The sequence below is a fragment of the Microcaecilia unicolor genome, chromosome 11 (genome assembly GCF_901765095.1).
Source record: "Microcaecilia unicolor chromosome 11, aMicUni1.1, whole genome shotgun sequence".
NCBI lineage: Eukaryota > Metazoa > Chordata > Amphibia > Gymnophiona > Siphonopidae > Microcaecilia > Microcaecilia unicolor.
In genome coordinates this window covers 66,413,631-66,439,602 of record NC_044041.1, presented here as the reverse complement: position 1 = coordinate 66,439,602, position 25,972 = coordinate 66,413,631, and the positions used below count along the sequence as shown (strand labels likewise).

The 25,972-nt window shown below is 47.5% G+C and overlaps 1 protein-coding gene across 1 annotated transcript in view; it reads right to left on the bottom strand.

Moving 5' to 3' along the window:
- Positions 1 to 25,972, bottom strand: part of CIT (citron rho-interacting serine/threonine kinase) — a 1,023,678-nt gene that overhangs the window by 472,895 nt on the left and 524,811 nt on the right. The window contains 3 exon segments of the mRNA XM_030217566.1: positions 2,167 to 2,271; positions 2,694 to 2,829; positions 5,885 to 6,078. Coding sequence (XP_030073426.1) covers positions 2,167 to 2,271; positions 2,694 to 2,829; positions 5,885 to 6,078 — 435 coding nt within the window.

Below are 25,972 nucleotides of genomic sequence, written 5' to 3'. Positions count from 1 at the left end.
CGTAGAAATGCTGCAACTACTGCTAGACATTTGGTGAAGATCCTGGGAGCTGATGCAAGGCCAAAAGGCAACACGCGGTACTGAAAGTGATGTGTTCCCAGCCGAAACTGAAGATATTTCTGGTGGGTTGGAAGTTATCAGGATGTGAATATATGCATCTTTCAAGTCCAGAGAGCATAGCCAATCATTTTACTGAATCATTTGGAGAAGGGTGCCCAGGGAAACCATCCTGAACATCTCTTGGACTAGGAATTTGTTCAGGGCCCTTAGGTCTAGGATGGGACACATTTCCCTTGTTTTCTTTTGTACAAGTACCTGGAATAGAATTCCCACCCTTCCTGCCCTGGTGGAACAGGCTCGACTATGTGGGTCTTTAGAAGGGCTGAGAGTTCCTCTGCAAGTACCTGCCTGTGCTGAGAGCTGAATGAGTGAGCTCTCGGTGGGCAATTTGGAGGATTCTGATACCAATTGAGGGCATATCTGAGATGGACTATTTGAAGAACCCACCTTTCGGCGGTGATAAGGGGTCACACTGTCTGATAAGTGGTTTTTGATTTTGATTATCACACCACGTTGTTACAAGAGTTAAAGAGAGGTTTTTTGCCTATGATTACTTTTTAACTGTGTGCTATTAGTATTTTTCCGGTTGGAAGCAACCGAGCAGAGCCACAGTAGTATGAGGTCTTTTTCTCTCGTTTTCAATATACAAGTACATGTGCAGTGGTTGTAAGTGTGCGAACGGGATTCACATTATGTTTTGTTTTACAACGAGGTTATTGTGAATCAGGATCTAATTTTGAAGTACACTTGAAAAAAAATTCAGCCTTCCCCCGACCAGGACGTGAACGAGCAGTCGGTTCCCATCTCAACTCCGACGAAGCTTCCTCTACAGACATCAAGGAGGTCCTGGCTTGGGTAGCAGTCGAAACCGGGGATGCACAGCAAGCTGAGGGCCAGGCGAGACCGCAACAGGAGGCAGGGTAGGCACAAGCACCCCTGATGCCGATAAACACCGTTGTATAAGGCCATCAAGCAGCACAGGAAGCAAGGCTCGGATGCGCTCATCGAGGGCCCGACATTGGGAAAAGCTGGGGCTCCAGTTGAGACACAGGTTACAGGAATGTCGGGTTCGATACTGGAACCGGCTGGTGGCTGCTGGTAGAAGAGCACATTGGGAAGGAGACCCACTCGATGCACCACTGCTCCCAGTGTCTCCACTGCTCCCAGTGTCTGCAGGTCTAACAGGAGCCATGGTTACCGATTATCCCAACATCAGTGAAATGCTCAACCTTGATGACGATGTCGACACAGAGGAACTGGACTTGGCTCCAAAAAGTTTCTCACGTTGAGCGTCTCTGGAAAGTTGGGTTCTTTTCTTCATATGAAGACAACTGGTGCAGTTTGCAGGGCTATGGTTGGGCCCTAAACACTGGAAACACCAAGTATGGGTGTCTGTTCCAGAGATCATCCGATTGCACAGGGTACAGCACATGAAGCCACTGGGAACTTTAGTGGACATGGACAGGAAAACTTTGTCGGCTAAATTAAAGGAAGCGATAGTGCCTGAAAAAAGGGGCAAGGCACCCAAAAAAATATAGGGAGAAACCTGGCCGAGGCCAAGGCCTGAAAGCAGCCTTGTGATAACAAACAAAATAAGAAAACTTAAAAGTTGTGGGAAAAAAATGAAAATAAAGGTAAGGGAAAGGAAAGTTATGCTAATAGAAGCAGTGTCGTAAAGGCAAAGAAAAACATGCCTAAAGGCACAAAAGAAGCTCTTGGACCGAGCGAAGTGTGGAGACAATGAAAAAGTACACCCTTCTCCTCACTGCGGTAAAAAAGCAACTGAGATGACCACATTCACATGGCAGGAGGGAAGGCAATCAAGCATGCACAGTGGAGCGTGTTTCGCGTTCCACAAAGCTCTTATGTTTGTCACAAGATCCGGACTGGGCAACAAAGCCTGTGATACCCACTTGTAAGAATAGATAGGCCTGCTTGTCCTCGGAGAAATAAAGGTAACCCCCAAAAACAAATAAAGTGATATCTGTCAGTTCTTGAAAGAGAGCAGAGATGTATTATGGTAGACTAATAAAAGATATCACCTTATATATTTTTTTGTTAGTTAACCTTTTTCTTTCTACAATCACACTAAATACTAGTTATTACCTCTTCGAGAAGTCTCTGTTTGAGTTCCCGTTCTGTTTCAAGTTTTTGCTGCAAACTACGAGCATTCATTTCCAACAAGGCATGCTTTTTTTCCAGGTCATTCAACTGTGAATGAACAGTCACAAATTACTGTTAACATATTACAGCAGTAAAAACCAATCTAACCCACCCTTCATACAACCCATTAACATCCATTATGATTCCTACGTCCTTCTCTGTATCTGTTATCAAAGAGGTAGTATAAATTAAGCAGATTAACTACCTCTATGATGGCATTGCAAAGATTAGATTCAGAGTAATGTTAAAAATATCAGAACAAAAATCTGCCTTTAGTTAGATGCCATTAAGTCTCAAATCACTTCTTTGTCACACAATGATTATCTTAAAAGGAAGCCTGATTTTCTGGTCATTAGTGTATCAGTGGGAAAGCGGGAGTAGAGGAGGTAATTTGCATCGGAAGAGCACTGCAATATGTTCTCATCTATATATCTCATTTTTTTTCTAGAAATTAAAGAACTATTACTAACCTTATCTGAAAGGCTTTCAGCTTTGAGTTTCTGCTCTTTCAGCGCCTGTTGAAGTACCATAATCTCAGCTTTGTGTTCTTTGACTGCCAAGTCTATGACTTGACGTGATTCACTACTTCGTTGATCAGCTCGAATTCTTTAGTAGGAAGCAAAATAATGAGAACAGAGAACACGGTACAGTCACTGTACTCTATTTTGTGTATGTTAAAGTTAAAATGTCCTTCTTTAAGAGCTTACATACTAAATTTAGCCACAGAGAAGCAAAGCACCTGCTCGTGGTTACATAGATTCCAGTTCTGTTTCTATACCTATCTCCAGGCTTCACAGCATTTTCACTGCCATGGAATAATAGACAAAAATACATATCAGAGATATAAATTATTTAAGTTGATGTATAGAACCTACTTTATAAGATTTTATAGCAACAAAATTATTTAAAAATAATATGTTCATCAACTATGTGTAGGAGCAAAGAAGTCAAGATACTGAAGCACTGCTTTAGCACTACTATGAGCATTATGCCCAGTCATCCATGTGACTATATGAACCTACATGACATACATGGTCCTACACAAATGGCACTATCCAGCACTAAGAACCTGATTATAATGTGCAAATTCAGATATTTCCTCTTCAAAGACTCTAAGACATTGTGGAGACATCCAATCTAACAGAAGAATAATAATTCTTGTTTACTGGACAAAAGCAGCTTATAAAGGACAGTGTTATCAGCATTGAGGCAGGTTATCAGAATAGACGTCAATGAAGCAAGCTGTTATCAGAATTGATGTCAATGTAGAATACTTGGAGCTACTTGTTTATGTTCTTCAGATAGAACATATCTCAGTAATAGAGATAAGGCTCCCGATTTCTCCATAAAATGCAGCTCTTGCCAGGGTTAGCTGCTGTGTCTCCATACCACATCTGAGGGGCAGATCTGCACTGGACCAGACTGACATCTGAAGGACTACATCAGGTTGTGTGTGCCATGCATCTTTGATTATTGCCCTGGTTTTAGAGTGACTCTTTATACTTTTGAGGCTAGCTAGGGCTTTATATACCTTTACTCCAATCTATTTCTGTAATAGGATTGTCTTTTTTTTTTTAATTCTTGTTTACTCGATGTCATTTTCTGCTACTGTAAATAAAATAAGAACCTATTTTTAAAATATTTGGGTGTGTAGTTAGTTTATTTTATTATTTTGGCACAGGGGCTAAGGATAAGGGGTGATACATTTACTTTTGACACATCTCTAACCAATGCTAGTCTAGTTGGGACCCATTTTTGATATAACTTACACTGTCAGGTACCCGAATAACACCCCAAAACAGAGTTATCTTTTTGCTCCCACATGTGGGCCTACATTCAAAAAGAGTAACATATTTACCAGTGATCAGTAAATGTACAACTCCTCTTGCTACAGATTTTCAATGGCACTAGATTATCTGTATATTGCCTGGGTAGGAACCAAGAGATACACATACTGTGACAATATTCAGCTACTATTAATACAGTGAAGCAGTTTACTTTAGGTTTAGCTACCATACAGCAGCTTAATATTGCTGTAAAGTATAGCCCATGGCAGATACTGTATTACATGTTGTATATTCAACTCAGACTATATATGCAGGAGTGCTGAACATACATATTTGTGACTAAAATCACCAGAAACAAAAATGTATTATTATAAATTGTTAGAGCAAAAAATATGTAATACAACAGTCCGAACCCCATCCTTTATGTGAAAAAATAAAGTTACAGAAGTTTAAACGTGTAACGTTTTCAGACTGTTTATGGACCTATGACATAAAAAATTGGTCATTTAAAAAAAATAATGTAACTTTCATCATTCAGTATCAGCCTGTTAATGTTTATCTTCCTAATTACTAGAGATCCAGCATGAAATCAAATTGATCTCAGCACCTACATGCTCCTGTTTTTCTCCTTCCTCCCCAATAAAAACAATTTCATTCATCTCTTTCCATACCATCTCAGTCAGCTACAATTTCTCCTTGAACCTACTGCTTGAGCCATAAGCCAATCAAATGACTTTTAGCTATCTCCTGCTAATTGTCATGCACGCTTTCCTGCAGGCATGCCCTCCTCAATGTATATGCTCAGCAAAAACTTTCAGCTAGCATAGAAAATGTAAATAATGGATCATGACATCCTAGTGGTCACAGACAAAAAGTTCTACTATCTTCACAATTCACCGTAGATTTGCAAATAGATGTAGTAGTAGCAAAGACTTGGCTGAAATTGAAGGTAACACATCAATTGAGATCCTATTTGCACCCACAAGACTTCTGGACAGTTGAGTGTATTAAGTCATTTGGACTATTACAGCAAGATTTATCTGGTGCTTCCAAAGTATGTTATATTAAAAAAAAAAAAAAAAAACTTTCCAAGGTCCTGTATTGGCTACCCCCAGAAACAAGGACTAGGTTTAAAATACTTTTTTTGGCCTTGATTTTGGCCTTCAAGGTCATCCAAGTTATAGGACTAGAGAATTTAAGTGAAAAGCTGTCCATTTATGTACCAGAGACACCTTCACATTAGTGGTTGAATAAATCTGTTTTTACTGTGGTTAGTTAAGACGTGTGTTATTTGTTCCTCTGGGGTGGTGCTCGAATTGTGAAACACACTGCCAGAAGACTTTTTAAAAAATGTTTAAGGATTATCTTAGTTTTTAAGAAACACTTAAAAACATGGCTGTTTAAGGAGCATTTTACATAATTAGCTGAGTAGGATATCATGATACTGTTTTACTAGATGAGATAGTTTGTTAGAGATGAATTAAATCCGAGTGTGTGGATTTAAAATTATTAAAAAGAAAATTTTGGTGATGGTAGGATGCTATCATTTGTTGATTTGTTATAAATCACTCTGTACAACTGTAATAATTGAAAGTAGCAGAATATAAGTTTGAATATTAAATATTATAAGAAAGAAAAGTAAAAGAAATCTTGCATTAAAAGAGAAGTTTGAAGAAAAACAAGAGAAGTCAGACACAAAGGCTCAAATGCATGAATATATCTATTTTCTATCCAGCTGAGACCTCTTACAGGCTACCACAGTTCAAAATGGATGACAACAAATACAGCACGCAAACCATGTTTTTCTTTCCTTAAGCACTGCCCATGACCCCCATTAGAGCCATCATCTTATTTTCAGATATAGCATAACATACCTGCTTTGTTTCTCTGTATCTAACATCCTCTGCACCTCTCGAAGCCGGCACTCAAACTGTGATTTCTCATCCTCTAAAGAGCTTCTCCAGGCTTCCCACTGTCGCTCCTTCTCCAACAGCTCATCATTTAGGGCCTCAAGATCCATCACTTGCTCCTCCAACATTGTGCATGTTGTCTTTAGAGCTTCCATTGTCTATAAAGAAATTCTTCCATCAGCAACTATCAACCCTCTTTAAATTCAAAATCACCACCCTTATCTTATTCTACAGTAATGTTGGTGAATGCAGTGTTTTATACAGAATGTGACAGCAGATAACCACTGCATGGCAAATCTAGTCTGCTCTTTACTTTTTCTGTTGCTATATCACAGACCTTACTCAGTCTTTGGTAGTGCCTTCACTTCCTCACAAGTGTAAATCTTCTGTGCTCATCTAACACTTCTCTGGATTCTGATGCAGATTTTGCATCCAACAATGTATTTGGGAGACTATATCTCATTCTACCCCCTTTCATCCTTATACTAAGATTCCCTATTCTAGAACTACCATTCCAAAGAAAATGCTTGACTCTTGTGCATCTACACTTTTTGGGTACCTGAATTTAAAACCAGGCTGTTATACTCTAATATGCTGTATTCACATTTTTCTATCTTTTCCTTCAGTAGTGACTCCACTAATTTACCCACCAGAGAGGCCATATGGATTCTCTTGTAGACACCACCATTCTCCCTACTGCCAATTTTATGTTTCAAATAATTTTTATTAAACCACAATTAAAACAGGAACATTCGGCACTGTATAGAAAATAGTTGGTTTAAAAGTACAAAAGAGCCACCCAGTCCCCAACCCCCTGACATTCCCCCTCTCCTGAAAAGTCCTTCCTGTATGTAAAACAATCCTAAGGTGCTCAAAAGTTCAGCAGTTAACTGTGCACTACTGGAGATGATGTTGACCAAAAGGGGGTCCATCTTTGTTGAAATTGAAGACCAGAGGTGGAGATGTCCCTAACCTCCAGCTGCTCTATTCGCATTAGAACAAGCATTTTGGCACGCCACTGTTGCAGAGAGGGGCCACTCTTGGAGAGCCACTACAATAAAATTACTCTCTTGGCCATGTCTGTGGCCCAAGACACAAATTCCCGGAGACCCAAGGGTGACGGGGGACCCAGGTGTGGTCAGCCAAATAGTAGCAATGGGTCAAAGTACCAACCAGCCTTCCAAAGTTGCGAAACCTGTGACAAGGGAGTCTTCCAAAAAGAAGTGATCAGGTGGCAGGACCAAACCATGTGTCCCAACGTAGCTCCCACTTTGTTACATTTCAAGCAGGAACCAGTGGGAGACAAGCCCATATGAAAAGCTTGCCTGGGGTACACATACAGTCAGTCACAGGGCAAACTTGTATTGGAGTTCCCAACAGGATAAGACTACAGATTGGCAATGCAACGACAGAACATGTGTCTTATAGTGGAACACGGATAGGTAGACACCAAAGTTTGTACTCCAAATGGTTGTCAAATGTGCAAAGTTAAGTTCTGGCATAGAATCTCTGATGTGACAATGGTGAAAGGATAGGGGCACCTTTTCTTGTGCTCCTAAAGTAAACGCTGTAGAGAGTTCCTCTTGGACATCTTCAGCTATGTCCTCCCAAGGAAAGCTACTGACATGACGACATAATTGGTTATTGTAAAAAAAAAAAAAATGCCTGTAGCAGGTATGGAAAACTCCTGTTGCAGGGCAGAGAATGGTTTAACACGTCCCCTCCTCAGTCACCACATGCAACAAATAAACAACTTCCAGTCATCTTCATCTGCGAAACGTGGCATAGTGGAGACCAGGGGGAAAAGCAGTGTTGTCACAAATGCCCAGAAAAGGGGTCACCTTTGATGAAAAGTGATGATGTCGACAAATCTAGTGCCAGATTGCTTTGGCTGTGGGAAAGATGGATGAGTGACGCAGCATTGGGGGAATACTCCCTCCCGCTGTGTGTAGTAGACAGCTAAAGTGAATACTGGAAGTCAACTGAGTTTTCAAGGTTGTGGCAGAAAAGTCCTGTGTTGAACGAAACCAATCATTGATATGTCTTATTCCGCTACCAATCATAATTTGATGCAAATTCAATAAGCCAAGGCCCCCATATTCCACAGGTATCTGGAGAGTGGACAGTGAAAGGCGTGCTCTTTTACCCTGTCAAAGAAAACATTAAGCATTGATCTAAACTTTTCTCATCAGACACTTTAAGAAACAAGGGAAGAACCTGAAAAACATAAAGGCAACGTGGGATGATAAACATATTAAACAGTGATATGCATCCCAACAATAAGGGGAACATCCACCAAACTTGCAATTTTATACCAGTGTCATTAAGCAATCTTGAAATAATCACTGAGTAAAGCTGAGATAAATCGTGTGGTATATAAATTCCAAAATTTTTGAGAGGGCCTTCCGCCCATGCTAATGAAAAGGTCCCCCACCCACTGATGTTTTGTGACTGGGAGCACAAAAGTGTTGTGATTTCTGCAAATTCAAGGTAAAGCCAGAAATCTGACCAAATTGAAAGGATTAAGTGAAGCAAATTAGGCAGAGACCTACTGTGATCAGTCAATACCACTAGCAAATCATCTGCAAAAATGAGGGCTTTAATACGGTTATCTAGCAGCTCCACCCCAAACCCCCCTGCAGATTTCAGGACATGCAGCAGGGGCTCCAAGGATAACAAAAATTAAAAAGGAGAAAGCGGACACCCCTGGTGTTTGCCCCTTACCCCATTAATCAATAAAGAAGCCAAAGAGTCCGTAGAGCTCAAGAATACCAGCCTCTAAAGCCCATGTGGTGCAGTACTTGAAATAGGTAGTCCCAACCCATTCTATCAAAAGCCTTGTTAGCATCTAGACTTACTAACAGGGAAGGTACTTTTTCATGCTGACAGTGTGCTATGGCTAACAATAAGAGATGCACATTACATACAGACTGAAGATAATGAATGAACCCCACCTGCTCACTACACACTAATTGAGGAAGAATCTCGGCCAAACGCTCTGCCAAGGCTTTTGCAAGTATTTTAAGATCTACACTGAGGAGCGAAATAGGGCGAAATGAATTTGCTAGATCAGCCGGTCTTCAGGGCTTCGGAATCAAAGACACTAAAGCTGAGTTAGTGCATATCGGGAACTCACCACTAGCTATGCCCTCATAGTAAGCAGAAAGGGGTCCCAAAATCTATGGAGGCAACATCATATAGACCTGTCCAGAGAAGCCATAGGGACCAGGAACAGAATATAGTTCCAAAGATTTAATGATGCCCTGTATCTCTTTTGCAGAAAGGGGATCATGAAGAAGCTTAGCTTCCTGAGGAGTCAATTTCGAAAGTTCTGCTGCCTCAAAATAAGCGGTCAAAGAGGCCAGATCTAGAGAGCTATCCATCATATAAAGCTTCATAAAATGGGTAAAAATTCGAACTATGTCTTCGCTTTTATTATGTACGTGCCCTCGGAAGTCCCGTACGACAGCTATTGCTCTCAACCCATCCCAAGACTAGACCACACACGCAAGCAGATGTCCTGGCTTGTTTCCAAAACGCTGAAGTTGAAATTTACGGAACATAAGTGATTGTAACGTACGCTCATGCAATAGAGAATTCAGGCCAAAGAAGAGCAGAATACACAATAGATAATAAGGCTTTATTTATAAGCCTTATTATCTATTGGTTTGCATGTAATAACTAACCTATGCTATTTGACCCTGCCTCTAATAATTCATTGGTGGTTTGCTCCTAACTCACATTTTATGAAAATGTTTTTCCATCATATTTGATATTCTGGATGGGTGTTTTATGTTATATGATTTATTGTATGTTTTAAAGTTTTACCACACAGCTGTTTTAGCCCCTGACACAGCCTCTAGTGAGGCAAAACATGGTCAAATTGGGGCATTTTACAGAGTGGCACAAATAAAGCCTTTTTATCATATTAGACATGTGTTCTGCTCTTCTTTGGACTGCTTTCTGCACTGCAGAACATTTTGTTCCTCTTCTGGTGTTTCCGATAGAGAATTCAGGGCCACCTGAGTTGCATTTTACCGCTCCCGTGTATTCTGGCATGGCCTTCGGATATATGTTTTTTTGGCTTTTTGTAATTAAGACTCCAAAAGTAGAACACTAGCATTCAAACGCTTATTACATCAATGCACATAAGCGATGACATCCCCTCTAAACACTGCCTTGGCAGTCGACAAAGAGATGGTTGCCCCCCGTTATAATGTACATAGGCTGCCCATTTTTCATGAACGTATTTTATGAAATCGAGGTAAGATAGAAAGAGCCAATCAAGAGTGGCAAAAAGCAGAAGCCTCTACATCAATCCACACAAACGTGTGGTTGTCTGAGTGAGCACAATTTGGATGGACAGCCAACCTCTGAAAGCCTTTAGAGCGTTGCAGATCACCTGGAGCTCTCCGCTGGGGTTATCAAACCCAATCTAGGTCCTCCACATCAGCTCTCATCCTATTCGTGCAAATCACACCGTGATGTCTCCAATCTAATTTCTGTTCCTCTCCTCCCTCCTTCTTCCCTGCCTTTCTCATGTGCTCTGTGGAATGCCCGCTCTGTCTGCAACAAACTTTCCTACATCCATGACCTTTTTCTCTCTCGTACTCTCCATCTGCTTGCCCTGAGACTTGGCTTTGCCCTGAAGACTCTGCTTCAGCCGCAGCCCTGTGTCATGGAGTTTACCTTTTCTCCCATACTCCTTGCCTGGTTGACCGCGGAGGTGGAGTCGGGCTACTACTTATACCCTCCTGTAGATTTCAACCTCATCTTCCACCTCAGTCTCACTGCTTTTCTTCCTTTGAAGTTCACGCCACCTGTCTATTCACTCCTCTACCTCTTAGAGTAGCAGTCATTTATCAACCCCTGATAAGTCTTTTTCTTCCTTTCTTTCTCACTGAATTTGAACGCCTGGCTTTCCTTCTTAATTGAACCCCCGGCTTTCCTTCTTAATTGAACCCCCAATACCGATGCACACCATTGAAAAAGGCTTTCCAGCAGCTCAGGGAGCAAGGCCCAGATACTTTCTCCAAGATAGGATGCAGAACTGATGGGGCTGAGATGGGAGTCGGATCCTGGCTGATTGGAGACAGACGCATCAGTACCTCCTGGATAGAGGGGGAGCGATCCTCCCAGCACAACGCTTCTCAGGTGTCGAATCACTCGCATCCCTCAGAGCTCCCAGCACCATGCGTCAAGGACGACCAATGCTGATGCTTCTTCGCCTTCACCCGAAGCTCAGTATCAAGACTCCTCAGTGCCAATTATGACGATGTCAAATCCTCACGTCGCCTTGGGGTCAGGTCCGACACTGGCAGGTCTCGGGGGCCCTGTCCAGCAGCCGGTGTCAAGACAGGCGGAGATCCACCTGACGCACTATGGCTCCCAGTGTCTATGGGTTCTGAAGTAGTCATTTGGACCAATGCTCTCGATGCAGTCTTTGATGTCGATGCTGTTGCCCCGACCTCCCGACCGCGATGCCGAGGACTCGGACGTAGCTCCAAAAATCCTCATGCATTGAGCCTCTCTGGCAAGCTGAGTCCTCTTTTTCATACAAAGACAAAGGACACAGTTGGCAGGGCTATGGTCGGGCCCTGAACACTGAAGATACCAAGAATGGGCGTCTTTGTCAAAGATCGTCCGATTGTACTGGGAACAGTGCTTAAAGCCAATGGGAACTTTAGTGGACATGGAAAGAAAAACTTCCAAAGCGAATCAAAGGAAGCGATGGTGCTTGAACATAAAGGGGTAAGGCAAGAAAAAGATCAAAGGAAAGACCCGACTGGAGACTAGGCCTAAATGCGACCTAAGTCATGGAAAAAAAAAAAGAAGAAAATACGGGAAGAGAAGGGAAAAAAAAAAAAAAAAAGACCCGAAAAGGCACAAAAAGAAGCTCTTCTGAACTGGGCATGAGGAGAAACTACATATACGGTCCTCTCCACACCGCGGTAGAAAACTGCTGTAACCGATCCCTCACAGCTTAAGGGAAGGCACTCGTGCATGCGTAGTGGAGCATGTCTTTCATTTCACAAAGCTCTCTAAAGCTTGTTTATAAGCTCCGGACTGCGCAACATGGCACCGCGTTACCCATTTGTGAGGATAAATAGGTCTGCTTGTCCTCGGAGAATGCAGCTATCACTACTAGATACTTTGTGAAGACTTGAGGAGCCGAGGCTAAGCCAAGTGGTAAAACCTTGTACTGATAGTGCAGAATTCCACAGCAGAAGTGAAGAAACTTTCTGTGTGTCAGAAGAATAGGCATGTGGTCTTGAGGTCTAATTGTTGAGTTGTACCATGAGAAGTAGTGATCCCAGGGATACCATGCAAAACTTGTTGAGGATTCACAGATCGAGAACTGGAAATACTCCCACTGTCTTTTTCAGAATGAGAAAATATCTGGGGTAGAACCCTTGACCCCTGTCCAGTGGAAGAACTCGTTCTACTGCATTCTGCTGTAGGAAGGCAGAGAGCTCCTCTCAGAGTAATTTCCTTTGTAGGGAGTTGAAACAAGACTCTTTTGGTGGATGGTCGGGGGTCTTTTTTTGCCGACACAGAGCATAGCTGTGCTGAATGGTGTGTAGCACCCATCAGAGTCAGAGGGTATGAGAGGCTATTTCTGTTGGAAGAGAATGAGTTTCTCTCCAACAGGTAGTAGGCCGCTTAGCATGGCCAACTGTACAGTGGCAATGCTCTCTAGGAAGGAGTCAAAAATTAGGTTGTTTAGACAGAGGGCACCTGGGATTTTTGACACCGCTGCTGTCTTGGATGGCAGCACTGAGACATAGTCCTTTGAGGTGAAGGACGAGTAGGTACAGTGGTGTGATGGAGCCGGCTCGCAAGAGCCGGTTGTTAAATTTATTGGCATCTTGCGAGCTGGCTTGCCTCTCCTCCCCCCACCCTACGAGCTGCAGGCTCCCCCGCTCCGCAGGTCGTCCATCATCTCTTGTCTGCCTTCAGCTCTCTGATAGCCCTTGTTTCCTTCCTGCCGCCGCCCTGCCTTTAAATATTGTATTTTTCCTCGAGTCGCGGCACCAGCATTGAAAGCAGCAGGCTCAGCTTGGCTCCAGCCTTCCCTCACATGGTTCCGCCCTCTTCTGATGTATTTCCTGTTTCTGCGAGGTGGAACCATGCAAGGGAAGGCTGGAGCCGAGCTGAGCCTGCTGCTTTCAATGCCGGCACCGTGACTCGAGGAAAAATACAATATTTAAAGGCAGGGCGGTGGCAGGAAGGAAACGAGGGCTATCGGGGAGCTGAGGGCAGACAGGAGATGATCGACGGCCTGGAGAGCGGAGGATCGAGAATCGGGGGGGGGGGCTGGAAGAAAGCAAGAAATGTCTGGTGTTGAGTAGGGGAGGGGCTAGAAGGGAGATGGTTGACATGGGCTGCTGGGGGGGGGAGGCTGGAAGGAGATGGTTAACATGGGTGGGATGGAGGGGTAGGCAGGGGAGAGGAGGGTTGCTGGACATGAGTGGATGGAGGGGAGGGCAGGGAAGAGGAGAGTTGCTGGACATGGGTGGATGGAGGGGAGGGCAGGGGGGGAGAGGAGGGTTGCTGGACATGGGTGGATGGAGGGGAGGGGAGGGCAGGGGGGGAGAGGAGGGTTGCTGGACATGGGTGGATGGAGGGGAGGGTAGGGGGAAGAGGAGGGTTGCTGGACATGGGTGGGTGGAGGGGAGGGCAGGGGTAGAGGAGGGTTGCTGGACATGGGTGGGTGGATGGAGGGGCAGGCAGGGGGAAGAAGAGGGTTGCTGGACATGGGTGGGTGGATGGAGGGGAGGGCAGGGGGGAGAGGAGGGTTGCTGGACATGGGTGGAGGAGAGGGAAAAGTGAGGAAGGAGATGAGATGGGGGAAAAGGAAGAGAGGAGAAAAACTGTACATGGATGAAGAAAATAGGCAGAAGCTGGATTCACTGGACAGTCCATCCCTGCCCTCTCCTACCATTGATGTCCAGCAATTCTCTCTTCCCTGCCCTCCCCTCCTATCCAATCGATGTCCAGCAATTCTCTCTTCCCTGCCATCCCTTCCCATGATATCCAGCGATTATCTTCTCTCCCCTGCCCTCCCCTCGATGTCCAGCGATTCTCCTCTCTCCCCTGCCCTCCCCTCTCCCATGTCCAGCGATTCTTCTTCCCCCAGCCCATCCTCCTCCCAGCCTGTCCTCCTTCTTCACTGCCTGCCAGCGAACCGATAGAAAGGCTGGCAGCTTCGGACTCAGCAGCGCAAACGGTGCAGCAATTGAGAGAGGCTGGCAGCGTCGGAGCTTTCCTCTGCGACTCCCGCCTATGCGGAAACAGGAAGTTGAAACAATGTAGGCGGGACATGCAGAGGGAAGCTCCGACACTGCCAGCCTCTCTCAATCTCTGCCTGCACCGTTCACGCTGCCGAGTCCGACATAGTAGTAAGTAGAGGAGTGAGAAGAAGGGTGCAGGACTCGCCGGAGGGAAAAAAAGGTACCGGTATGCCCTTCCGGTGTGTACCGGTACAAAAAAAAGCACTGGTTTTTCAAGCATTAGAAAAAGTAATGGGCCCCTCATCTTAAGCAAGTGATTCAAAGATTTATGCGGCAATGTCATACTTGTTTAACACACTACTTTCTAAACATTCTCCAGTAACCCTTCCCCCCTCCTTTCCTAATCTCTCTAGCCCTTTCCGTGATTTGCATCTTGATTTCACAGATATGCAAAAGCCCTGTACAGGAAAAAGGTAACTTTTGATGTGTGTGTGTCCATATTCACAATGGCTTGAAGCATTCCAATGTGTATCTGAAACTGCTGCAATTATAGTTTATGCTTTAACATCTGGAAGTTATTCTAGGTATGGCTTCCCAGTTCATACCTGAGGCAATGGAAGGTTAAGTGACTTCCAAGATTACAAAGAGCAGCAGTGGGATTTGAACTGGCCACCTCTGCATGTGAAGCCTGGTGCTCTAACCACTAGGCCACTCCTCTTCTGCTTTCTCTTGGCTACAGGCACTGCCACTGGATCTCTTTTCTGTTTGCCACAGCCCTCACAAGCAAACTGGATTACCTTCACACCAAATTGTTACTGGATGCTTGATCCACTTCCCCAACATCTCCCAGGGGATAGCCACAGGTTCTGATGACCTTTCTTTACTCTTCTGCTTTATAGTTTGCATATGATCTTCTCACTCCTGCTCTTGAATCAGCTGGGATCTCGTCCTCAGACCCTTGTTTTGTGCAGTAGTAACCTGGCCACCTGATCGATCAGAAGATCTACCGTCCATCATCGTGGACTAACCAGAGGTTCTTGGAACCCTTTACAGTGGAAGTAGCCACCCCTTTAGGGTCAAGCTGTGCGATGATCCTGTTTGGCACCACCTATCCAGCCGTTCATCCTTGTCCCTCAAACACGAATGCAGTCCATCTTATTATATAGATTAGGATTAATCTGTTGCTGTGTTTAACACATGTTATTGCCTTAATTTGCATTTCCTTTTTTTTTCAACATTTCTCCTATGTTGCCTTGTTTCCATTGGTTCTTACCTTTCTTCCATCATGCTGTTCCTCTATTTTCCATCCTCCTGTCCCTGTGTTCTCCTCAGACCCTGACTTCAGTGTTGGACATTATATTTGCAGTGTCTCTGTAAGACCTTTTTCTCTTCCATTCTTGAGTTCCTGATACTGTTTTATGTTTTTGTTCTTTTTCTTTCTGCCTCCTTTGTTTCTCCCGTTCCACTGTATTTTTTAAGGGAGCAAGATCATTCTTACCTTGAACTGGAATTTATTCTTCTCTTTGTCCCCGAGACTCCATGTCCTTACATCAGGCTTCTGACCTATTACAAGTATGTCCCCTCTGGGTAACAGAAATTGTTAATCCCTCCCTTTAATTTTTTTTTTTTTTTCATTTGCAGTCTACACTTGGATCCATATCAGTGATGTGTATGCTGTTCCATGGACCCTAAAGAAATCGGTCTCTGTTTCTGTGCCTGCTATCCTGACCCCTGATTTCACCTGTCGTGCTGAAGGATGCCCCGAATATTCTACTGTTCCATTTTGCTGCTGAATCTGACTGTGCTGGTCCTTCTCCAATATTTGGACATTCACACTAACTGCCAATTATCCCCAGTGAACTGCCCTTGTGATACAAACATGCTATTTGCTCCTTGTGGGACTGAAGGACTTATCCAAATTATTATCTTCCTCTTTTTCCTCCTCCGAGAAGTATCGATGGTCATCATCTGATTCCCATGAGTGCTCCTCATCGGTATCAGCCAAAACCTTATCTGGAGAAGGCAGAGACCGAGCCTGCCTCGACCTACAGAAGCCATGTCACCGGGAGGGGTATCGAAGAGTCAGCTCTCGCTTCGACTCTGGCGCAGCTTCCTTCATCAATGTCGAGGGAGTGCCAGTCTGGGTGGCAGTCAATGCCAGGGCCACATGCAACACTGGCATCAGAGGCCTCACCACAGGCTGAAGGCCAAGCGGGGCTGCAATTTGAGGAATGGCAGACAACACCTTCGATGCCGAAGCACTCTTTTGAATGAAGCCCGCCACCCAGCATCTCGGGGAACAAAGTGAATGATACATACCTGTAGCAGGTGTTCTCCGAGGACAGCAGGCTGATTGTTCTCACGACTGGGGTGACGTCCGCGGCAGCCCCCACCAACCGGAAGAAGCTTCGCGGGCGGTCCGCACGCAGGGCACGCCCACCGCAGCATGCGCCGAGGCCGTCTTCCCGCCCGTGCGTGACCGTTCCCGCCAGTTGAATGACAAGCAAAAATGATGAACGTAACTCCAAAGGGGAGGAGGGAGGGTAGGTGAGAACAATCAGCCTGCTGTCCTCGGAGAACACCTGCTACAGGTATGTATCATTCACTTTCTCCGAGGACAAGCAGGCTGCTTGTTCTCACGACTGGGGTATCCCTAGCTCTCAGGCTCACTCAAAACAAGAACCCAGGTCAATTTAACCTCGCAAACGGCGATGGAACAACAGAATTGACCTACGAAGAACAACTAACTGAGAGTGCAGCCTGACCAGAATAAATTCGGGTCCTGGAGGGTGGAGTTGGATTTAAACCCCAAACAGATTCTGCAGCACCGACTGCCCGAACCGACTGTCGCGTCGGGTATCCTGCTGGAGGCAGTAATGTGATGTGAATGTGTGGACAGATGACCATGTCGCAGCCTTGCAAATCTCTTCAATAGTGGCTGACTTCAAGTGGGCCACTGACGCTGCCATGGCTCTAACACTATGAGCCGTGACATGACCCTCAAGAGCCAGCCCAGCCTGGGCGTAAGTGAGGAAATGCATCTGCTAGCCAATTGGAGATGGTGCGTTTCCCGAAAGCGACCCTAGCCTGTTAGGGTCGAAAGAAACAAACAATTGGGCGGACTGTCTGTGGGGCTGTGTCCGCTCCAAATAGAAGGCCAATGCTCTCTTGCAGTCCAATGTGTGCAACTGATGTTCAGCAGGGCGGGTATGCGGTCTGGGAAAGAATGTTGGCAAGACAATTGACTGGTTAAGATGGAACTCCGACACCACCTTCGGCAGGAACTTTGGGTGGGTGCGGAGCACTACTCTGTTGTGATGAAATTTGGTATATGGAGCATGAGCTACCAGGGCTTGAAGCTCACTGACCCTACGAGCTGAAGTAACTGCCACCAAGAAAATGACCTTCCAGGTCAAGTACCTCAGATGGCAGGAATTCAGTGGCTCAAAAGGAGGTTTCCTCAGCTGGGTGAGGACGACGTTGAGATCCCATGACACTGCAGGAGGCTTGATAGGGGGCTTTGTCAAAAGCAAGCCTCTCATGAATCGAACGACTAAAGGCTCTCCAGAGATGGCTTTACCTTCCACACGATAATGGTAAGCACTAATCGCACTAAGGTGATTCCTTACTGAGTTGGTCTTGAGGCCAGACTCTGATAAGTGCAGAAGGTATTCAAGCAGGTTCTGTGCAGGGCAAGAACGAGGTTCTAGGGCCTTGCTCTCACACCACACGACAAACCTCCTCCACTTCAAAAAGTAACTCTTTTTAGTGGAATCCTTCCTAGAGGCAAGCAAGACCCGGGAGACACCCTCAGACAGGCCCAACGCAGTGAAGTCTACGCCCTCAACATCCAGCCGTGAGAGCCAGAGACTGAAGGTTGGGGGTGCAGCAACGCTCTGTCCGTTCTGCGAAATGAGGGTCGGAAAACACTCCAATCTCCACGGTCTTCTGAGGACAACTCCAGAAAGAAGAGGGAAAACCAGATCTGACGGGGGCCAAAAGGGCGCTATCAGAATCATGGTGCCAGCGGTCTTGCTTGAGCTTCAGTAAGGTCTTCCCCACCAAGGTATGGGAGGATAGCTACAGGAGACCGGTCCCCCAATGAAGGAGAAAGGGCATCCGACGCTAGGTCTGCCGTGTGGCGCTGAAGTCTGGAACAGAACAGAGGCAGCTTGTGGTTGGTCTGAGAGGCGAAAAGTTCCACTGAGGGGGTGCCCCACTCTCGGAAGATCTTGCGTACCACTCTGGAATGAAGCGACCACCTCGTGCGGTTGCATGACCTCTGCGCAGTCTGTCGGCCAGACTGTTGTTTACACCTGCCAGGTATGTGGCTTGGAGAAGCATGCCGAACTGGCAAGCCCAACGCCACATCCCGACGGCTTCCCTGACTCAGGGGGGCGAGATCCTGGTGCCACCCCTGCTTGTTGGTGTAATACATTGCAACCTGATTGTCCTGTCCGAATTTGGATAATTTGGCAGGACAGCCGATCTCTGAAAGCCTTCAGTGCGTTCCAGATTGCTCGGAGCTCCAGGAGGTTGATCTGCAGATCCTTTTCCTGGAGGGACCACAGACCCTGGGTGTGAAGCCCATCGACATGAGCTCCCCACCCCAGGCGAGATGCATCCGTCGTCAGCACTTTCGTGGGCTGTGGAATTGGAATGGACGTCCCAAGGGTCAAATTGGTCCGAATGGTCCACCAGAGCAGTGAAGTGCGGCAACTGGTGGAGAGGCGGATGACATCTTCTAGATTCCCGGTGGCTTGAAACCACTGGGAAGCTAGGGTCCATTGAGCAGATCTCATGTGAAGACGAGCCATGGGAGTCACATGAACTGTGAGGCCATATGACCCAGAAGTCTCAACATCTGCCGAGCTGTGACCTGCTGAGACGCTCTGGTCAGCGAAGCTAGGGACAGGAGGTTGTTGGCCTCCGCTTCGGGAAGGAAGGCCTGAGCCGTCTGGGTATTCAGCAGAGCTCCTATGAATTCCCAGAGACTGGGTTTGGCTGGAGATGGGACTTTGGGTAATTTATCACAAACCCCAGCAGCTCCAGGAGTTGAATAGTGCACTGCATGGACCGGAGGGCTCCTGCCTCCGAGGTGTTCTTGACCAGCCAATCGTCGAGATATGGGAACACGTGCACTCCCTGCTTGCGTAGATACGCCGCTACCACCACGAGGCACTTTGTAAACACCCGTGGGGCAGAGGTGAGCCCAAAGGGCAGCACACAATACTGAAAGTGCCGTGCGCCCAGGCGGAATCTGAGATACTGTCTGTGAGCTGGCAGTACGGGATGTGAGTGTATGCGTCCTTTAAATCCAGGGAACATAGCCAATCGTTTTTCTGATCATTGGCAGAAGGGTGCCCAAGGAAAGCAATCCTGAACTTTTCTTTGACGCAGAATTTGTTTCAGGGCCTCTCAGGTCTAGGATGGGACGCATCCCCCGTTTCTTTTCCACAAGAAGTACCTGGAATAGAATCCCTGCCCTTCCTGCCCGGGTGGTACGGGCTCGACCGCATTGCGCGGAGAAGGGCGGAGAGTTCCTCTGCAAGTATCTGCTTGTGATGGAGCTGAAGGATTGAGCTCCCGGAGGACAATTTGGTGGCAGGGAGGCCAGATTCAGGGGCATATCCGCACCGCACTATTTGGAGAACCCACTGGTTGGAGGTTATGAGAGGCCACCTTTGGTGAAAAAATTTTAACCTCCCTCCGACCGGCAGATCGTCCGTACGGACACTTTGGGCGGCTATGTTCCCGTTGGATCCAGTCAAAAAGCCCGTCCCGGCTGTTGCTGTGGAGGCGCAGGGGGCTGCTTAGGCCACGCTGTTGACGGGAACGAGCGCGCTGGGGCTGTCCCTGTGCCTGACGAGGCCTTCGGGCCGGCTGGGTGTACCTACGCTTGGTAAAAGCATAGGGTGCAGCCTACCGGGCCCGGGAAAAACGTCCACCTGCTGAGGTGGATGCTGAAGGCGCCCGGTGGGAGAGCTTGTCGAGGGCGGTTTCCCGCTGATGCAGTTGGTCCACCAGCTGCTCGAACCTTCTCACCAAAAATATTATCCCCCCGGCAAGGGACGTCGGCCAGTCCTCTGCTGGGTGCGGTTGTCCAGGTCAGAGGCACGCAGCCATGAGAGCCTGCGCATCACTATACCTTGGGCCGCAGCACGAGATGCCACGTCACAGGTGTCATATATACCCCTGGACAGGAAGTTTCTGCACGCCTTCAGCTGCCTGACCACCTCCTGAAAAGGCCTGGACTGCTCCGGCGGGAGCTTGTCAACCAGGTCCGCCAGTTGCTTCACATTATTCCGCATGTGGATGCTCGTGTAGAGTTGGTAAGACTGGATGCGGGTCACGAGCATGGAAGATTGGTAGGCCTTCCTCCCAAACGAGTCCAGAGTTCGAGACTCCCGCCCCGGGGGCGCCGAGGCGGTATCCCTCAAACTCCGTGCCCTCTTGAGAGCAGAGTCCACGACCGCCGAGTCATGAGGCAATTGTGGCCGCATTAACTCTGGGTCCGAGTGGATTCTGTACTGGGACTCTGCTTTCTTGGGGATGGTGGGATTAGATAATGGTCTCATCCAGTTCCGAAGCAGTGTCTCTTTGAGGACATTGTGCAACGGTACCATGGAGGACTCTCTAGGTGGTGATGGATAATCGAGGACCTCGAGCATCTCAGCCCTCGGCTCATCCACAGAGACCACGGGGAAGGGAATGCATATAGACATATCCCTGACAAAGGAGGCAAAGGAGAGGCTCTCAGGAGGCGAGAGCTTTCTCTCTGGTGAAGGCGTGGGGTCGGAGGGAAGGCCCACAGACTCCTCTGAGGAGAAATATCTGGGGTCCTCCTCCTCCCCCAACGAGGCCTCTTCCTCGGTGTCGGACATAAGCTCATGCAGCTGACTCCTCAACCGGGCCCGGCTCGACGTCGAGGCACCGAGGCCTCGGTGTCGTCGAGCGGTGGACTCCCGCGCCGGCAGGGACGAAGCTCCCTCCATCGACGGGGACTCCACCTGTGTGGCGGTCAAGACCGGCGCCGCAAGCGGCGTCGAAGGCCTCGGCACCGGGCTAGAGCTCGCCGGCGCCACAGTCAACGGCGCCGAGGGCGCAAGCACCCACGGCGCCGGCACACTCTGGCGCATCAGCCCTTCCAGGATCCCCGGAAGGATGGCTCGGAGGCACTCGTCCAGGCCCGCTGCCGGGAAAGACGGGGGGACCGGTAGAGGCGTCGGTGCCGGAAGCTGCTCGGGTCCAGGAGACTGCACCGAAGTGCTGGGACCCTGACGCGTTGGTACCTCTACTACCGAGGGGGACCTCTCCTCTCGACGCGGATGCTTACTCGGCGTCGAATCCTCCCCGGCGCCGGGGGCCGGATGTATCGATGGCGACCGATGACGGTGCTTCTTTGTTTTCTTGCGATGCCCGGCATGGAGGAGGAGGAGGTCGATCCCCCTCGGTCTCGAGGGACCGGGTCAGACAGGGTTCGGTCCCGAGGGCCATGGGCAGAGGGAGTGACCGGGGCCAATTGCCCACGCGGCCTCTCACCCCTACCGTCACCGGAGGACCGGCGGGCCGACGGGACCTGTGCTCCTGGGGTCGATGCCATCGGTGCCGATTTCGCGGACATCGATACCGGTACCGAAGACCGGCCGTCAATACCGATGCCGTCGAGGTCGACGTCGAGGGGCCGGCGCAAGTTCCAAAAAGACGGTCCCGAAGAACTTGCCTCGCAACTTGAGTCCGTTTCCGGAGACCAAGACACAAAGTACATGACTTGGTATCGTGCTCCGGCCCGAGGCACTGGAGGCACCAAGCGTGAGTGTCGGTCTGTGAGATAGGCCGGCCGCACCGACCACACTACTTAAATCCACTCGGGACCTTCGAGGACATCGACGGAAAAATCGCGTCGGCGAAATCAAAGTCGTCGATGGTGGCGGTAAAATCACACCTCGAAAAACAACTCGACCGCGCGGCCACAAGGCCGCAACACGACGCCCCCGCTAGAAAACGAGGGAAAATACAGCGCGTTCTCTCTTTTTTTTTTTTTTTTACAGAAAAAATTTATAAGAACACGGAACAAAACTAAACGAAAATAAACGAAGGTTCGCGAACAACGCGACGGTTTTCCGGGGCTGAGGAAGAGAGAGAGGTGAACACGTCTCTCTCCAGTCGCGGAAAAGAAAAGACTGGCGGGAACGGTCACGCACGGGCGGGAAGACGGCCGCGCATTCGCGGTGGGCGTGCCCTGCATGCGGACTGCCCGCGAAGCTTCTTCCGGTTGGTGGGGGCTGCCGCGGACGTCACCCCAGTCATGAGAACAAGCAGCCTGCTTGTCCTCGGAGAAGGTCCAGATACGCTTACCAAAGGCAGGCATCGGCAAACAATGGGAACTGCTGGGGTTGAGACGGGAGGCTAGTCCTAGCTGCATGGAGACCGCTGCACCGGCATCTTTTGTATGGAGGGGGAGTGGTCTTCCTGGCGCCAACACTTCTCTGGTGCCAAATCCCTCGATGCCCGGAGCTCCCAGCACCGTGTGTTGAGGATCAATGCTGATGCTTTTTGGTCTTCGCTTGAAACTGGTCATCGAGGCTCCTTGGTGCTGACAAGGGTCTGGTCTGATACAGGTTGATCCTGGAGGCTCTGCACAGTAGTCGGCACCGAGGCAGGTGGACACCCACTCAATACACAACTGCTCCCAGTGTCTACAGGTCTAGCAGACGGACCGATGCTCCTAATGCAACACCTGTGTCAAAGATTTGGGCTGGGCTCCAAAAATCTTCTCTCAGGACACAGTTGTAAGGGCTATGATTAGGCCCCAAATACTGAAGACACTAAGAATGGGTGTCCCTACCAGAGATGGCCCTATTGCAACGGGAACAGTGCTTAAAGCCACTGGGATCTTTGTGGACATGGAAGGAAAAAACTTCCATGGCCAAATCAAACAACTCGATGGTGCAGAAAAAGGAGCAAAGAACCAGAGAGAAAATAAAGGGAGAACCCGACCAAAGTCTACTACTACTACTTCTACTATTTAGCATTTCTATAGCGCTACAAGGCATACGCAGCGCTGCACAAACATAGAAGAAAGACAGTCCCTGCTCAAAGAGCTTACAATCTAATAGACAAAAAATAAATAAAGTAAGCAAATCAAATCAATTAATGTGAACGGGAAGGAAGAGAGGAGGGTAGGTGGAGGCGAGTGGTTACAAGTGGTTACGAGTCAAAAGCAATGTCAAAAGTCAAGGTCTAAATGCAGCCTAGAGACACGAAAAAATAAAGGAAACAGGAAAAAACAACTAATAAAATAAGGGATGGGAAAAAAGAGAACCCGTACATATGAACAAGAAAAAACCACAGCGAAAAGCACTTAAAGCTCTATCTGAACTGGACAGTAAAATAAAAGAACTGGCAGTCCCCACACTCTTGCATGTGCAGTGGAGGAGGTCTCTCACTCCATAAAGTTCTTTCCAGCTTGATATAAGCTCTGGACTGGGTAACGAGGGTCACAATACCCACATGTGAGAATTATAGGCCTGCTCGTCCTAAGACAATAGTGGTGCCCCCCTCCCTCCAGAAGGGAAATTGGGAGTTAAATGTTAGAATGGGAAAATAAGATGAAAAAAAAAAAAGAACAAAAGTTTGTCATTGAACTGCTTAGCTTAGCTGACATGCTAAATTGACAATTTAAAGCCTGCTTAGTAAGTAATGTCCTGTCTAGATGCCAGAAGTTGTCTAACACGTGTAGCCTATTCTGTAAATAAGAGAAGAACAGGGAACTAAGAATTATATGCACCCTCAACGTACATACCCCCAGATCTCTGGCCATGCAGAAATAATGTGGGCCAGCCCAACCAGAGTTCCTCATTCTTGTAAACCTTATAATAGAGGAAACTTTTACTGGAATTGTTGAAGTTGCTGTTGAACTTTGCCCTGAACCCCCTCTAACCTGCTGATGGTGGGCAGAGTATAACTTGAATCAATGTTGTTTCATAGTTTCTCTCTCATGATTATGATGTAAACCTGTTGACTTGCTAACACATGACAATATTTTTCCAATAAAAGAGCAAAGAACCTGAGGAAGTTGAGTCAGTCAGGTGTCATGTCGCCAACGTTAGGTGAACATCATGACTCAGCTCCCAAAAGCTTGTGCTATTTTCTAATAATTTGTGTGTTACTCTTTTCCTCAGCCTCACTCAGGGACAGGAAGTAGGGTGGGGTTCCTGAACAATCAGATTAATGGGATTTATCTAGCCAAGGGAAATCTTGCCTCACCAATCTGCTAAGTGCTTTGAAAATATCCCTCATTGTGTATCTGGAGGGACAACTTGCAGTCCTGCACCCATTTTATAAAAGGCTCTAGGTTTGGCAAAACCTCTTTTAAAAAGTATGGGAATTCTCCACATTTTAATCCAGATATGTGAATTGCCCTCTCCAAATACTATATATTTGCCTGCACTACATAAATAGTGATTTGACTAAGGTTACATATATCAGTTGCAGCAACAGGATTTGAATTCTGACTTCCCTGGTTCTCAGCCCATTGCTCTCAACCCTCTCCTGGAGGCACGCCTAGTAGGTGAGTTTTTAAACATTACCACAGTGAATATACATGAGATAATGTGCATATAGCGAATGCTACATACCTGTAGAAGGTATTCTCCGAGGACAGCAGGCTGATTGTTCTCACTGATGGGTGACGTCCTCGGCAGCCCCTCCAATCGGAATCTTCCTAGCAAAGTCCTTTGCTAGCTCTCGCGCGCCCGCGCGCACCGCGCATGCGCGGCCGTCTTCCCGCCGAAACCGGCTCGAGCCGGCCAGTCCAGTATGTAGCAAGACAATACACTTCAAGGGAAGACACAACTCCAAAGGGGAGGCGGGCGGGTTTGTGAGAACAATCAGCCTGCTGTCCTCGGAGAATACCTTCTACAGGTATGTAGCATTCGCTTTCTCCGAGGACAAGCAGGCTGCTTGTTCTCACTGATGGGGTATCCCTAGCCCCCAGGCTCACTCAAAACAACAACCAAGGTCAATTGGGCCTCGCAACGGCGAGGACATAACTGAGATTGACCTAAAAAATATACCAACTAACTGAGAGTGCAGCCTGGAACAGAACAAACAGGGCCCTCGGGGGGTGGAGTTGGATCCTAAAGCCCAAACAGGTTCTGAAGAACTGACTGCCCGAACCGACTGTCGCGTCGGGTATCCTGCTGAAGGCAGTAATGCGATGTGAATGTGTGGACAGATGACCACGTCGCAGCTTTGCAAATTTCTTCAATGGAGGCTGACTTCAAGTGGGCTACCGACGCAGCCATGGCTCTAACATTATGAGCCGTGACATGACCCTCAAGAGCCAGCCCCGCCTGGGCGTAAGTGAAGGAAATGCAATCTGCTAGCCAATTGGATATGGTGCGTTTCCCTACAGCCACTCCCCTCCTATTGGGATCAAAAGAAACAAACAATTGGGCGGACTGTCTGTGGGGCTGTGTCCGCTCCAGGTAGAAGGCCAATGCTCTCTTGCAGTCCAATGTGGGCAGCTGACGTTCAGCAGGGCAGGAATGAGGACGGGGAAAGAATGTTGGCAAGACAATTGACTGGTTCAGATGGAACTCCGACACGACCTTTGGCAAGAACTTGGGGTGAGTGCGGAGGACTACTCTGTTATGATGAAATTTGGTGTAAGGGGCCTGGGCTACCAGGGCCTGAAGCTCACTGACCCTACGAGCTGAAGTAACTGCCACCAAGAAAATGACCTTCCAGGTCAAGTACTTCAGATGGCAGGAATTCAGTGGCTCAAAAGGAGATTTCATCAGCTGGGTGAGAA